Source organism: Lipophrys pholis, assembly GCF_963383615.2.
Source record: "Lipophrys pholis genome assembly, chromosome: 13".
NCBI classification, from domain to species: domain Eukaryota; kingdom Metazoa; phylum Chordata; class Actinopteri; order Blenniiformes; family Blenniidae; genus Lipophrys; species Lipophrys pholis.
In genome coordinates this window covers 25,242,046-25,258,034 of record NC_137632.1, presented here as the reverse complement: position 1 = coordinate 25,258,034, position 15,989 = coordinate 25,242,046, and the positions used below count along the sequence as shown (strand labels likewise).

General features: G+C 45.4%; 1 protein-coding gene across 1 annotated transcript in view; it reads left to right on the top strand.

Annotated features, from left to right (window-relative positions):
* The window catches only part of gli2a (GLI family zinc finger 2a), an 85,961-nt gene that overhangs the window by 59,245 nt on the left and 10,727 nt on the right, over positions 1-15,989 (top strand). The window contains exons 5-9 of the mRNA XM_080479064.1: positions 1,153-1,368; positions 11,393-11,594; positions 11,879-12,074; positions 13,861-13,971; positions 15,125-15,265. Of these exons, the coding sequence (XP_080335190.1) occupies positions 1,153-1,368; positions 11,393-11,594; positions 11,879-12,074; positions 13,861-13,971; positions 15,125-15,265 (866 nt within the window). The remainder of the gene's footprint in view (positions 1-1,152; positions 1,369-11,392; positions 11,595-11,878; positions 12,075-13,860; positions 13,972-15,124; positions 15,266-15,989) is intronic.

Genomic DNA, 15,989 nt, shown 5'->3' with positions numbered 1-15,989 from the left:
CACACCATATTAACTGTCTTTGTATGCACCGTGGGTGTTTCTCCAAAAATACAACGGAAAACTTCATTTTTCACATTTTGAGTTATTGTGATCGTCAGCATAGCCTCTCATCTCACTGTGTTTACAAAGAGGGCTCGCACCCACAAACACGCACAACCTTGCAGAGGATGTAACGGGATCTGGCAGCCATGGAAAACCTGAATGAGCGTGGCTGGGTTCTGTTCACCATTACCACAACCGTGGCCTAATTGCTTCTGATGTGTCCAGATTGTCTGGGATTTATATGTGTACTTGTGTGTATCTTCTATGTGTGCAAACGGAATGAAGAGTCCGTGTTTTTGTGGCCCCCCTCAAAAAAAAAAAAGAAATCCCAGACCTCACTTCCTCCATGTTTTCACCAGCTTGCATATTAATTCACAATCAGCCTACACCCCCGTCTCCTCCAAACATTCACCCCGAGATATGGAGGAAGAGGGGAGGAGGAAGGGGTGAGATCATAGACACAATCAACCAATCCATCTGTCACTCTTATAGTTTCTGACGTTTCTAAATGTGGGCTTGCTGGGTGCAAGTTTGAACCCGTTTTTACATCAGTGTCCCTTCTACTGGGTTCTGGGGTTCCTAGGCATTACCAGTGTGTGTGTGTGTGTGTGTGTGTGTGTGTGTGTGTGTGTGTGTGTGCGCACCTGCACTCTGTGTGAGACTGTCAAACATAAAGCAACACACAACATCAGAGCGGTGCTGGAATGTGGTATTCCTTCCCTCCGCAGCCTCCCACCCACCCCCCCTGCTCTGCTCAGTTTCTCCTCTCTTGCTTCCTCTTTACTCCCCAGGGACATTTCCCCTACAACCCAGCAAGCCTCAAAGACATCAGGCATTTTTTATCAAAAGCCTCATGCCCCGGGGCATGCATGCAAGCACAAATCCTGGAGTCTGTAAAGTGGGGCGCCTGTCTTCTCTGTTGAGTAGTTCTTACTGCCTTTTAGTTCTCGGCTTTGTTTTTCTGTCATTCAAGTCAAAGGTTGTGCCAAATGTTGCCTGTGAAGCTGTGACTCTATCACTGGAAAGTCCGATCAAGACGCATTTTACTCAACTCTCCAAACTGAAGAGTTTCTCCAAGGCTGACATCCTCTGTTTTCTTTCCACCTGCAGTGACCCATGAACACCTGAAGGACCGAGCCCTGTTCAGTTTGCCGCCGCCGCCGCCGGGGGCCAACCCCACCGAGTACTACCACCTCATGACCAGCGCCAGCCAGAGAAGTCCCTACGGCGATCTGTTGATGCAGAGCGGGGCGGCGGCGGCGGCAGCGGCGGCCGCAGCAGCGGCGGCAGCCGCTCATCTCCCAGATTACATCAGTCCAGTGGATGGTGAGCAGAACAACTCTGACTGTGTTGACATGTTTAGTTGTGTCTATAGATTTACTCTGTGATCAAAGTCAAAAGAAATGCTTCAACAAGAATCAACAGAACAACAGAGATCGGTGCAGCCCGTCAAACTGGCAACTCTCACAATGCAAAGAAAAGTCCAATAAGGCCTCGTTCACACTGCAGGGAAATGCGACCCGATTCAGATTCTTTGCTCACAGTGACTCATATCCGATTTGTTTTGTGGCCGGGTGAAAGCTCGAATTCAGATTTTTTTCACACCAGACCCAGGCCTCCATCCTATCTGGTACCAATTCAGATATTGTTCTACATGCGACTGCTTCATCATTGACGTGTGACTGACGTCACAGAGAAGCGCCGGAGGAAGCGGCTCCGCCAAAATGTTAAAAGCTGTGCTCTACTTTTTTCGTCATTCTCCTTCTTTCTCTCGTCGTCTAGAGTTTGTCGGCTCGTGTTTAACAACAATTTTGAAAATGAATCTACATGCGCTGACCTGTGTTGCAAGATGTGGTGGGAATCCCCCAATTGCAGAGCCAGATTGTCTGACCTTTTAGCTTTATTTCATTTGTGTGTTTATGATGTGTTCTTTATTACACATGTAATAGTTTTACGGTTTTAACATGATTTCCACACAGGCTGAGATTTGGGCTGGTTTTTATTGAGGTGTTTAGGTTTTAGGTTGTTTGGGCTGGAAACAGTGTGTCACATCTGGCAACCCTGGTGCTGACTGGCATGGCGTCCATATTTACTTCTGTCAACAGCGTCTTCTGCGCTCTGGGCTCCAAAACCATCAGGTCCGATCACATTTAGACGGCAGTCTGAAAGAGGTCACGTTTAAAATGTAACGTGAATGATCACGCAAAAAAAATAAAAAAAATAAAAATCGGATCCCAGCGAAAAAGTCTGAATTGAGCATCAAGACCTGCAGTGTGACGGGGGCCTAAGCTCACATATTTTGCTTCAAGTTGTTTTCCTTCAGTGGAGGGAAAATGTAATTTGCACATGCAATATTGGGATGTCGATATTTATTTTATTCATTTATTAGTCCCCATAGGGGATATTTCTTTTAACCCTTCGATGAGCAGCCATTTAGTGCGGCGCTGGTGGGAGCCGACAGTCTTGCTCAGGGGCCGACGGAGCAGCTTTTTTGAATTGTGGTTCGAGTGCCCAGAGGAAACCCACACACACACACGGGCTGAACATGTAAACTGCCATTAGTCAGCATCAACTTAAAATCTGAGAGCACATGTGGCTCCTCCAGTAAACAAAACTACAATAAGTACAACATATCTAGCTGCTTTGTCTTGTGGTGAGACAACGTTCAGACTCTAATGGCTCAAAATACCCCGGTGACAGTTAGTCAAGCAGAAAACCATGAAAGTGAAAGCTTCGCATGGCAGACCAAGAAGTCCTCTGTGGTCCCTTTTGTTTTCCAGTCAGGGAACATCTTCTAGTCGGATGCTGAGGGTCTGTGAGGATGACTCCAGTATGCATATCTGTATATCCTTGCCTCCCAACACTGGATCACAACCAAACAAGTTAACAGATCATGATAAGGGTAAAAAAAAAAAAAAAGAGCACAATGATGAAGACTTAAAGTAAAAGCTTTGTTTACACATCACAGTGAGCTACTACTGCAATATTGTGGCAGTGTCTTTGTATTTGCACAACAGTATTCAGGGTTTAAGTAGAGGTTCACATTGTGCAGTAAAATCTGGTTGTCTATATAACCTGTGTCAAATCATGAACATATAAGTCTGTAGAAGCCTGAATGTCAGTCAATCTATCAAATCACAAAATTTTACCCTTTATGTTGTGTGGATTCACTGCAGGATTCTTTCTTAATATTGTCATACAACAATCAGGTAAAGATTGGGAGAGAATGCAGACTGATGATACGACACATGAATGACATTATTCTACTTTGACAAGAATACTAATGTCTGAAATAGTACCGTACTTGTGGTACTAAAGTGCAGGACTCAATTTCCTCTACAGTATGCAACAAACGTCCAGACTTTAACGTCCCCCCCCCCCCCATCCTTTGTTCTCAGTACCAGGCATGTTGATTCCATCCTCTTGAGGCTTTTTCATGTGTTTCCCACATCAAAGCTGATGATTTTTACTCTTCCACGCACAGGGGCCGCGATTAGTCGAGGGCGCATGAACAAGCTCCGAGCCCCAAGGCCAGGAGCTTGTAAAAACCAAAGTCTCTTTGGAGTCTGTCATTCAGATGCTGTTTCAGGTGTGTTGTGCTGTCATTATGAGTAACATCCTCCTAAAAAAATAAAGTCCAGGCTCATCATCAAAAGAGGGGTCAGGATTTAGAGAAGGAGAATTGAGTGGCATTACCCTGATACCTCCGTGTCTTTTTGTTGAGGCTGTTAGACCGAGGGATTAACCTTGTGGGGTGCGTGCACAGTCTGCCGAGTCGCCGGGATGAGGCAGGTTACCAGCGACACACACAATGACAGACTGAAATTTTAATGCCGGGCAAATAGGCCGGCGGACGCTCACAACCCCCTACGCGTGTTTTTTCTCTCAGACTTACAGAGAGCGGCCTGTTCTTTCACGCCGGTTCAGAATCTCGGCCCTCGGTCAAAATGACAGTCAGGCAGCAGAACAGAAGTCTGAGTTCAAGCCGCCAGAAGCATCCAAGAAACTTTCAACCCTCATGAATGGGAGTTAGAAAAGCGGCTCAGGAAATAGAAAAGAGGCGCGCGGTGGAAAACTAGTGTTTGAAAGTCGACGTCCGATAATCAAATAGCCTGCCCGCCACCGAGGACAGACTTGGTTCTGACTGCCTTTTGCTCTTTCTACCATCTTTTAGAATTCAAACATCCAGGGAAAAAAAAAACATAAAACAAATGTCACGCTCTGCAATGTCACGCTCTGCTCAGGCAGTAATGCAGCGTCAGTGGCGGCTGGCCAATAGAGGGCGCCAGGGAAAGAAGGAGAATTTGTTTTTATAAAATATATGCATAAACTGTAATAATGTCGAATTATGTTTATGCCAAGAAACTAATGGAGCCTGAATTGTATTCGTTCCATTTTCTACAGATAATCTTCAATAAAAAAGAGGATTTCTCTCTCTCTAGTGTGTTTCTGAGCAGCCTGGGGCGACATGAAAGTCGCCCCGATTAGGCGGGGCTTAGTAGTGATCTGACCAATTACTGATTAACACCAGAGATGACTGACATGAAACTAAACCGATCAGCCTCATTTCATGTCCGAGACTTGGGGCGCCATTTTAAGTCAGTTCTGGTTTGTTCTGGCTTGTTTCTATGAGATGTTGAGATGAAGACAACAAGCAGTGAGTCTCTGATTATTAACTCTGTCACTTCCCTTCTATTTTACCGTTTGAAAGGAGAAATTTGGCTGAAAAGCTGCAGGTCAGGTTCAACTTTCTCCATCATAGTTATTTTTAAATGCACACAAACAGAAATGTGTTGAGAATTTTGCAAATGTGTTAAGGGTTGTTAATTTTTTATAAATGTTTAGATATGCTCATATTTATTAATGACTGAAAATATGTGAGCCTAAAAAAGCACAGTTTATTTTTGCGATTCTTTTTTTTTTGGGGAGGTTTCTTTCAAAGCATTCTAGAAAGCTTTGAAAGATGGATTGATGTGTTGTTGGAACATATACCTGATATTCCTGATATACCTTTTGTTTTCCCTAAATTCTGCTCTATTCACTAGCTGTTTAAAAGAACTATGTTTTATCACTGGGGCCAAGATTGTTGTAATGTAGCTTATAAACGCACTGTATTTAAATGAAGTTAACATTGGCCGGAATTGAATAATAATGAAGAGCCCCACCTAAGACATTTATCACCAGCTGCCACTGCCTCACGTTCAGGTAGGAGAACCCAACAGAATGAACAGGAAGAACAACAAAGAAAGTGAATCAGATATGGGATCCATCGGCCATTAATCTTTCAAATGAACGACCGCTAAACGCAGCAGTGATGGAGAGGAGGGGTGAGGAGCCTCGCAGAAACTGTAGACCTCCTCTCTTTCTCCCCTCCCTCACTTTCTCCCCTCCACCTGAAGCCACCTCAATGACCACCGCTGTGCAGCCGTGCCCACATTTGTTTGGGTTAGCTGTTTGCTGGTGGAACCACAACCCACCCCCGCCTCCTTCACATCCACGACTGCTCCAGCCGCCCGGACTCAGTGCCACCGCCCCAGCAGCTTCTGTTTACCATCCCGGGAGTGATGTGGTCGGGCTCGAGCCACTGTGCCAGCTTAGAGGCTCTTCCATCGCAAACCAACGGACACAGGGACCGTACTGACTGAGAAGTAATGGCCGTTGCGGGCAAAACCTCGGCCTCAAGTCAAAAGCCTCATTTCATGGCCGGAGTCACTGAAGAGGTGTAGCGTGGCAGAGGTGGCAAATATGCACCTCACCCTTCGTCGTTAGTTTTGGACGGCAGCGCAGATGAAATCCATATTAAATATCAATTCGTGCATTAAAATTCAGTAAACCTACTGCAAGAAAGCAGAAGTACTCAGTGAACCCAGGGCTTAGATTTTTCAGCCACGTCCCACTAAATAACCTGCTTTCACTGCCTTCCATTAAAAATGGCTGTGTACTCCGAGGAGCATCATGGCGGAAAAGCTGCAGACACTCGTGCCTGTAAAGGAATTTGAAATGTCAGGGTTTCAGGATGCAGTGTTGGGAATACTTAAACACAAATAAATGAGCGTGACTGCTTTTAATATAATACTGCCTTGATATGCTGTTTGAAGTTCAGCACAAAGGCTCTGGGACAATTTAGTTTGATGTTGCCATGTAAAACACACACCCGATCTGTTGATGTGACTTAGTTTCACTGTGTAAAGATCCAAAAGTATGCACTATGGTTTTGTCCCTCAGGCCCATTAGGCAAACGCTCGTGTTCGTTGATATAAAGGTGTTAGCAACACACGCAACTGCTTCTACAACTTAGTGTTTTTTTGCACATTGCAATGTCCAGCTGAAATCACATTTTACTCAAAACACTTATTATTTTCACAGTATCCATTTCAACTATTTCTTTCTCAACCGCTCAGTAATATAGGGACGGATTCACGGAGATAATCCATAATGCATGCTAAAATTCATGCGCACACGTTTAGATTGCTATTTTGGTTTTGCATGCGTTGTGGAGATGATCAACTTGATACCGTGAGTGACGTCACTTATTGAATGGTATCCTTTTCCAAGTTTATTTGCTTGCCTTCGCCTCACATTGAGTACAATGAAAGTCTCCCATGATAAAGTCAACAAATAAAAGTCATGGGGAGCCAGCTGAGGAAGTGTCTCTGGATCTCTGTGCCAGCTGGGCTGATTTATGCCTCCATTTCAAAAGCTTCAGACGCATTCATAGTGTCATAGTATAGTATCACCATAAAATTACCCCAATATTTTGTCTGGTACACTGTAAATTGAGCTTGGTTCTACAAACAAATGTGGCGTTGGCGAAAATTTTGCATTCTACCAAGTGTAGTTCTAGTTATATATGCAACCCTTTTTGTTGATGGGACTGTTGAAAAGCAAACAATTCCAAGATTTCCTAGATTCACACGTCTTTGACTCATTTAGTGATGGTTCTACCCCGGAATTTTGTCAATTGATTTTGATGAAACCATTGAAGTTGATGATCTCAGTGAAAACATAAAGTCCTTGATTGATTGCAAACAGGAAGTGCTGACATGCAGGTGCCAACTTCCATAAAAGCAAAGCATCCATCCCTCTGTATCCATTTCATGGGGCACTGGACCTGAACCCAGGTAGCAATGGGGCTGGGTACACCCTGGAAAGGTCAACCACTCCACTACAGCCAGGCATAGAGACAACCACATGACACCTACCAGCAAATTAGACTCACCAATTATCCTCACCTTTACATGTGTTTTTGCATTGTTATTTGCAAGGACATGTATAATCTCCAAACTGAAGGAAAGCTCCATATAACTGAATTTGATTGGTCCTTACAAATGTGGCCCAATTCCAGAGAGAAATAAACAGTTTTTAAAACACATTAAGATTTATTTTTGAGAAGCTTTGTTAAAGCAAACGAAAGAATCCACTATGAGGTCAATTTAGATGGAAAAATATATCATAAGTGAGATTACATTAAAATGCTAATGTGCATCTCTGGAGTTTAAACAGTGCAAAGCATGTTTGGATCATGTACCATTTTGCTCTTGCAATAGACAGACCAGAGAGTAACCCAAGTATGTGTAAAGCCAGTTTTCCCCTTTCCACAGTCTCCAAAGCCGGAGAAAAAAATAATAATTCCAGCATTTAAGTATGACTAGCATCAGCATCGGTATACCACTTTGAGTGTAAAGGCGAATACAGTCACATTATGGTAGTACACATTGGGCGGCTTTCAGAGGGCTGTTTGTATATGAATGTGCAGGTATGTAAGGCTGGGTGGGCAGTGAAATATCAGAGCGGTTTGTGGGAAAAACGTTGAAACTCCCACGACAAAAGCAACTGCCAAAGTAAATGTCTACCATCCTGAGGAAAAAGACATTTTCAGTGTTGATACAGCAGAGGGAGCGAGGGAGACAGATATGTGTACTGATGTGGTGAGGAGAGAGGGGTAGGTTGAGGGGACCGGTCCCCTCAGACTGCATACACAAACACTTAACTATATGTTGGTTCATGAGCGCACGGGTGGAAGTGTGTGCATAAACACGCTGGCAAACACAACGGCGGCTTTGGGGCTGGACACTGGGGGCTCATAGAGGATTCAGCACGAGCCCCCCTCGCTAATAAAATTCACAGTGTTAGTATTAGTGAGATTTAGTAGGGAAAATAAACATGCCCCTGCTCTGGCTGGCTCAGGGAGTCTCGGGGGGTGGTGGGGGAGGCTGTGGGGGCCAGGGGCCCTGCTGGCACTGGCTCAAGGCTGGTATGCTGAAGTTGGCAGTCGGTTGCCCCGAGCAGAGAAGCTCGTGCTTCACTGTACTCAAGGTCACTGCGGCCAGGCCAAAGATTACATGGTGGGGCCAAATGCTAAAAACCAGAACATTTTGGAGGCTGTTATTTAAGAAACCGGCAACAGCCAGATTTGTAGAGTAGAGTCCATTTTCCCGTAAAGGTAATGGCATTAATAAGAGCATCAGCCTTTATTCAGTACCTTCGCCAACGAAAGTTGGGTACAGTTGAAAAGGTCCTAATCTAAATGATTCAATCTATGATGTTTTACAACAAAATCAAAAGGAGTAACTTATCCTACAATCACAACATTTAACATGGAGTAGATGCTAATGTACAGTATTTGAGACACTGTACTGTCGTACTTCAGTTGCAGCATCTCGTCTTTTCTTTTTTTTTTCGCATTTAATTTCTGTAATAAAAGTTCCTTGAAATGACTTTGCTGTATTTGGCGCAATACAAATGAAATTTAATTGCATTAAATAAGCGTCGATTTGTAAACAGATTCAGCTTCGGATTTACAGTTTCGACACTGAGTGTCATGCCTGTAGTTATGCGTCTCTATATAAATCCAGATCCCACAATTGCAACCAGCCCATGATGGATTCCCACATAGACACACATGTCCACACGTCCAGCACACACAAGCTATGTTACCACACACTGCTGCGTCGCTGCGGCCTGTGCAACATCTGTTTTCTCGCTCCCTGCCGGAACCTGTTCACCCTTTCAATTACAACCACCACCTATAAAACACCCCTTTACCAAGCGGTGAGAGGGGTGTGTGTGCGTGTGAGAAATTCATTCCAGGTAAAATTAGTTCACATCAAGGACATCCACTTTTAACAACACCGAGCCCAAAGCAGAAGGAAAGTGCGGATTGTCTGCGCTCCGGCTTTCAGGAGACTGAAAATTGCTGCAACTTTAAGTTTTTTCAGCTGGAGGGTTTTTTTTTTTTTAAGTCTTGGAGCTGAGCTCGACGTATAGATCAAGGAGGGGCGGGTGGATTGCAGACTGAGGTGGAGGGCGGTGGGGTGGGGGCGGGGCGGGCGCAGTGCCCAGAGGGGTGAGGCAGGCGCCAGCCTACCCCCCAGACACCAGGTTGTGAGTTCTTTTTTCCTGCTTTATAAAGGGGGAAAATTAATTCACATATCTCCTATTAAATCTGCTGGCACGACTGCAAGCTTGGCCCGTCGTTAAAAAAATAAATAAATAAATAAAATACAAACTGGCATCTGTACGATGAGCAGGAAGCAACACAAAATAAACTGCTCATTCATGATTGCAGCACTGCTTCTTCTTCTGAATCATTTGTTGTCTCTGATACACGTCTCGATCATCTCCCTCAGTCTCTTTTCTTTCTTTCTTTTCTTTAAACTCCTCCAGCCCTTCAACTACTGTTGTCTGCCATCTGAAGTTCCCTCGGGCCTTTTAACTTGAGTGCATATGCCTTTGCTTTACGACTCGCCACCTCCAATCGTAATAGCTTTGGAAGCAAGGCCCCGCTTTATGGCTGGAGGTCTGGCACGGTGATTACGGCGGTGCCTCGATTCATTTGGCTCCAGGGGTTGTGAGCTCTAAGCAGCACAGAGTCGGCGATTGGCAACATATTGACAGCAGTGGGGTTGACATGCTTCGTGTGTGTGTGTGTGTGTGTGTGTGTGTGTGTGTGTGTGTGTGTGTGTGTGTGTGTGTGTGTGTGTGTGTGTGTGTGTGTGTGTGTGTGTGTGTGTGTGTGTGTGTGTGTGTGTGCGTGCGCGTGTCGGGTCTCTATGCATCTGCAGAGGTGAGCTGTGATGGGCCTATTATGAGTTTCCTGCCTCTCGCGCCTCTGATGATGTCTGCTGTAAGTCTTAATTACGCCGGTGTGGCACTGGGAACCGGCACCTGTTGATCCGGCCGATTTGTCTCCGCCTCTGGTGGGAGTACGAGCCGCATACCGCGGAGATTTAAAAGAAACAACTATGCATGACTGATGGACTATCAGCACGTGTGGAAAAATAAATAACCTCCTTTTAAAGTTCATGGGAAACTGCAGTCAAACCCCTGTCATTCCTTCATGCTCCTTATTCACAACAGTGCAGAATAAACCCGACCTTTGTTCGCCCGTTTTCTTTTTCTTTTTTTTCGTTGTTGTTAAATAGTATTCTGAAATCAATTTGTTCAAATTGCCTCCATTTAACTTGCCTAAGTACAACGGTCTGAAAGAGATTGCTATCAAGGTAATTACTGAGAGTGATTGGAGCCAATTCATTATGCATAAGAGGATGCAAATGTTAAATAGGGGAGCAGTGTAGGGGAGAGAGAGAGAGAGAGAGAGAGAGAGAGAGAGAGAGAGAGAGAGAGAGAGAGAGAGAGAGAGAGAGAGAGAGAGAGAGAGAGAGAGAGAGAGAGAGAGAGAGAGAGAGAGAGAGAGAGATAAGAGTGTTGCTTAGCATGGCTGTGACCTCTGCTACATTGCTCGGGGGTTGAACGGCACATCTAACAGGGCTCAGGGTAACTACTGGTCAGCGCTGAGGTCGGGCAGTTTGAACTGAACAGCTTCCTCAGGCTGGTTGATGGTGAGGCCGCCGGGTCAAACGTCAAAATCCATGGTTTGTGGTTAATTGGTTTAGAGGAGAATCACAATGTCATATTCTGAGAGCGCTCCTGTTTGGACTGATCCTGTGTAATAACAAGCCATAATCCACCCTACTGGGCCCCTGACAGGCTCGTACTCACAACTTTCACTGGTTTGATTGTTCTGGTTTAAGCAGGAGGAGTTAAAAAGCAGATGTTGAGGGTAAAATATTGTCATATTACACCTTAACCAGCCAATAATGTATAAAGCATTTAGACATTAAGAAGTGGACTTTATTATTGAAACACAAATCTTCACTCATTCACCTCCTCACACACACAATCCTTCATGCTCGTGGTCATATGCAATGTGGGAGAAACTCAGGATTCAGTGTTTTTATAGATATATATATATAAATACTATTAAAGGTTCTTGTAATGTATTGTCAACCTTAAAGTCAAATACGAGTTGAGCGTCAAATGCTGACAAGAACTCTCCTTCTTTGCGCAGTCTCCCGGTTTTCCAGCCCGAGGCTGACGCCGCGACTGAGCAGGAAGAGGGCGCTGTCCATCTCGCCGCTGTCCGACGCCAGCATTGACCTGCAGACGATGATCCGCACCTCGCCAAACTCCTTGGTGGCCTACATAAACAACTCTCGCTCCAGCTCGGCCGCCAGCAGCTCGTACGGACACCTGTCAGTGGGAGGAATCAGGTGAGCGTCCACGCACTTTCACTTTGTCACATCGACACTGAGCATGCACATTTGAGACTGCTGCAAAAAGTGTGGAAGCGCTTAAAAAAAAAAGAAAAGAAAAGAAAAACACTTTGTGCAAATGCAGCAAACACCCAGCTTAAAATACTATTCTCCTGATTTTCCATTGCTGATTTTTAAGAAATCTGCTGGAACGTGAAGACTTGTGAAATATTTGTCCGGCCATGTTTTCAGCTTTTTAACCTTTATTTCTTTTAATTTTGAACTTCTCTCCCCTCTCCCAGCCCCACCTTCAGCTTCCCACATCCCATCAACCCAGTGGCCTACCAGCAGCTGTTATCCCAGCAGAGGGGTCTCAATGCCTTCGGACACACTCCCCCGCTCATGCAACCGTCGCCGTCCTCCTTCTCTGCCCGCCAACACCCCCTCACTGCCTCACCCATGTCCACACACAACAGCTCCACCTCGGAGGCCAACCAGGTGGGAACGTTTCTCTGATTTCAAACTTCTGCTCTAATAAAGCCAAATCGGTCAGTCTACATATTTACCTTCGCCAAACGAAAGTTGGACGAAAGGGTTATGGGGTTAAGGTCAGAGTGTAGCTCTGGTTAACGCTGTAACGGGAAACACGAGGATGTGATTCAGCAGAGCTGAAGATTTATGATATTTGTGACACTTATTAGTTTTTAAACACTCTTGTTTATTTATTTGTGGCGATTACTTTCCCAGCCTTCTGTTGCTTCTCTAACAAATGTTTGTGAATTCTTGAGTATCTGCTTGACGCATCGAAGTTTCAACGTCTTATATTTTGTTCAAGTCCATAAGGAGATATAGTATGTTTTATCAGATCTGTAAAATCAGTAATCCAAATCCCAACTCTTTAGGAATTGGTTGTCATCAAGACTTTCTTTCTTCCTTCACCTTCCATCTGTCTTACTTCCGACTGTCTCCCCTTCTCTTTATCAGCGCTGTGTTTACACTGCAGCCACTCCACACGTCCACATGTAAACTTCCCCACTCCTGTGATTCACTCCTATTTGCACTTCTCTGCACACACATACACTCCGGCACACACACACACACACACACACACACACACACACACACACACACACACACACACACACACACACACACACACACACACACACACACACACACACACACATTCAGGTTTTATTCCAACTGTGATCAGAACCATATTTTTTTTTCCACTTTTGGTTTCCAGCCAACTGAGTGAATCATCGAGGGCCCCCAGAAGTGCTCAACTGCACTGTGGCATCTGGGTGGGATTAGACGAACCCCCCCCCCCCCCCCCCCCCCCACCCCCACCCCTCCACCCCACCCCAAACCCCCCGTCTTCCTCGTCTTCTACCAGTGTTGGACCCCCTTCAATGAACCTCTATACACTCTAGCACACTCATTTATATCTTTCCTTTCTTTTCCTCTCCATTAGAGCTTTAACAGGCCTTCTCTTAGTCGTCTTCTGAATCAGTTGGTGGATCAACCCCCAGACCACCCCCCCACTCCCCTCGCACATGCGCGCACACATATACACCCCACCACCACAACCAGCCCGCCGCCTCCTCAATCTTTAGTAAGGGCAATAACTCCTCTTCTTTCATATTTCTTTGTGGCTTTGGCGATCATAAAGGAGTCTAAACTGTTTAGTCTGGGCTGCGGGTCCCAGTCTGACTTATGGGCTGTGGTTCTCTCACGTCTCTTAGCAGCGAGAAGAAGAAAAAGAGAATCACACAGTAACATTGGGTTATCTGGTTCCCCTTCGCCACTCCCTGCGGCCTGGGAAGCTGGAGTGGAATCTGGTGGTTTTAATCGAAGGACGGTAATGAGTAAGAGAGTGGACGGGTGATTGTTGAGGGAGTCAGGGGGGATTAATTCAACACTTAGGCTCAGGGCCTCGTTTAAAAGGCAGTCCGGAAGTAATATTCACCACGTCACCAACGTGTGACTTGGAACAGTTGAGCTCATGTTTGAGTAAAGTTCATATTGTTCACAGCTACATTTTCACCATCTGATTCAAAACGTGTAACATGCAACACATCCTGCATAACTTCAGTGATCTGACGACTCATTGAGGCATCAGCAGCAATACGGACGGAGCTTCAGAATCTCTGTCACGTCCAGGTTTTCGAATCGATTGTTCTCAGTCCGCCTGCTTGTTGATCAGGATCCGATGGGCCAAACCTACTAAGATGTGTGAACACACCTTCCTTACCACCTCTGCTCTTCCGTTTCTATCTTTCAGAACTCTGGTGGAGATCCAGCAGTGAGCAGCACAGTCAACCCACTGACCACCAAGAGGTCAAAGGTTAAGACTGAAGGAGAGGGCCCACTGCCCATTTCACCAACATCTCAGGTGAGTCAATCAAACTAAATTCCGCCAAACCAACCACTGCTATCATTAAAGATACCATATGTACACATTGACAATAATACCTTTTTTTTTTGCAATATGCGTGTTGCTTCTTATTACCTTGTACATAGGACAGACGAGGCACCAGAGCAAGGGTATCAGGTTCCTTCTGGTTCAGTGGTGACATACGTCCCAGTTTAATCATAAGAGATCTATATATAATACCTCAAATAGGTTATTTTTCTTTTGTTACAAAGTACTAAAACACTAATTTCACATTGACCTGGACACTTTTAAAGGAGTCAAATCATCCAGCTTTTCAACACTGTCACATGGTCTCGTTGGTCCAAAAAAGTTGTATTCAAAGTTTATTGACCCAAATCCAGCTTTTCCTTGATTTTCCTGCATTTGAATATCGGATCATATGAGCTGCATTCAGAATCTGCTGTGTCTGTGTGAGCTGGACTGGCTCCGCCCACACGTGCCCATCTTGGAAAGATTAGGAAGTACTTCCTCTCGTGGTGCCATGTGTCGAGGGCCCACCTTGATTGTGATTGGCTAAACCCCCGATGACACTATATAGGGTTTGATTTCGGATTGGCTGGTTGGAGTAACACACTTTTTATAACCTGAATCAAGCCAGGGAGAGAGATGATTGATTCTCAGGCTATTTCACATTTCAACGTTAACGTCTCTTCTTATGTTCCGCTGGCTGGCTCTGAGAGGCGTGACACAACAACACTAGTGAGTCAGCTCACTGACTTTTCTTGCCATCTGATACTCTGTGATACTGTATAGAATTTAATTTAACTTGCACACTGTGCCTTTAGAGGATGCAGTGTTTGGATCTGCGATTGCCATCTAAATATTTTTCTTTCTTTCAGTATAACTTACCCTCTATCAGCTACTTAGAGCAGCCTCACTGTTAATCAGAGGCGAGAGGTGTTGTCTTGGAGCGAGAGCAAACATCTCCCACTCTGTCTATAATCAGGAAGTAGATAAGATAAAATGCAAAACAGCACATCAGGCTTTCTGCTCTTATTGACCACAGCATTGGGTGAAAGATCTTTGTTTGCATATTTTCTCTTTAAGGAATTCCGATATCTGTACGGCCTGCGAGTCTCTGACAAACTGCTGTATTTTTCATTCACCCAAGGATCACGGCGGTGGGATCTTGGACCTGAGTGAGGATTTGGATAAAGATGAGTGCAAACAGGAGCCCGAGGCCATATATGAGACCAACTGCCACTGGGAGGGCTGTTCCAAGGAGTACGACACCCAGGACCAGCTCGTTCATGTGAGTGCTGAGTGAGACCTCGATTCGACATTCAGAGGTCATCTACTGTGTCAATCTTACGTTCAGCTCCACAGTACTCTGTGGAGTGGCTTGTCTGCGTGTTTAAGGCTCATGATCAGCATTAGATATGTCGCCTACAGATAGGAGCTTTTGGGGCAGTGACACCAGCAGCCATGGGGGGGCAGTGTTGAGATAAGAAGTGCTGTACTACTCTTCTTCTTGATATAAGTCCACCGTGTTGATGTATGAGCAGCGTCCTCTGGTAGATTGAATCCAAAATGGAGCACATGCATCCGTTTACATACGTACATTCAGCGTGAATAAATCTTTAGTTTGTTTCATTGTGGTCAATCCATCAGATCTTCAGTGTGTAAAAAGTCAAGCCACCGTTCATGAAGCCAACGCTGAGCGAGTCCGGCCTGAGAGCCGTCCACTGACTGATCCTTTCTTGTTTGGTCGGTATGTCCAACGTTAATGAGCCGTCCGGCTCTCGCCAAATTTAAGCCCTGGCTCTGCAGCTGTGACCTCGCGCCCCACCCCCTCCCCAACAAACCTGTCAGGGCTTCGTGACCCTTCACCTCTAACATCTCACTCCCAAGCCCTGAAGCCCAAAGGGCCGGCCATAAATCCATCGTCATGTTGCCTTTTTGGAGCCAACTTCTCTTTTCGCTCTCCGCTTCCTGACGGGCTGTCAGTCATGTCGCGGCGGGGGGACGAGGTAAGA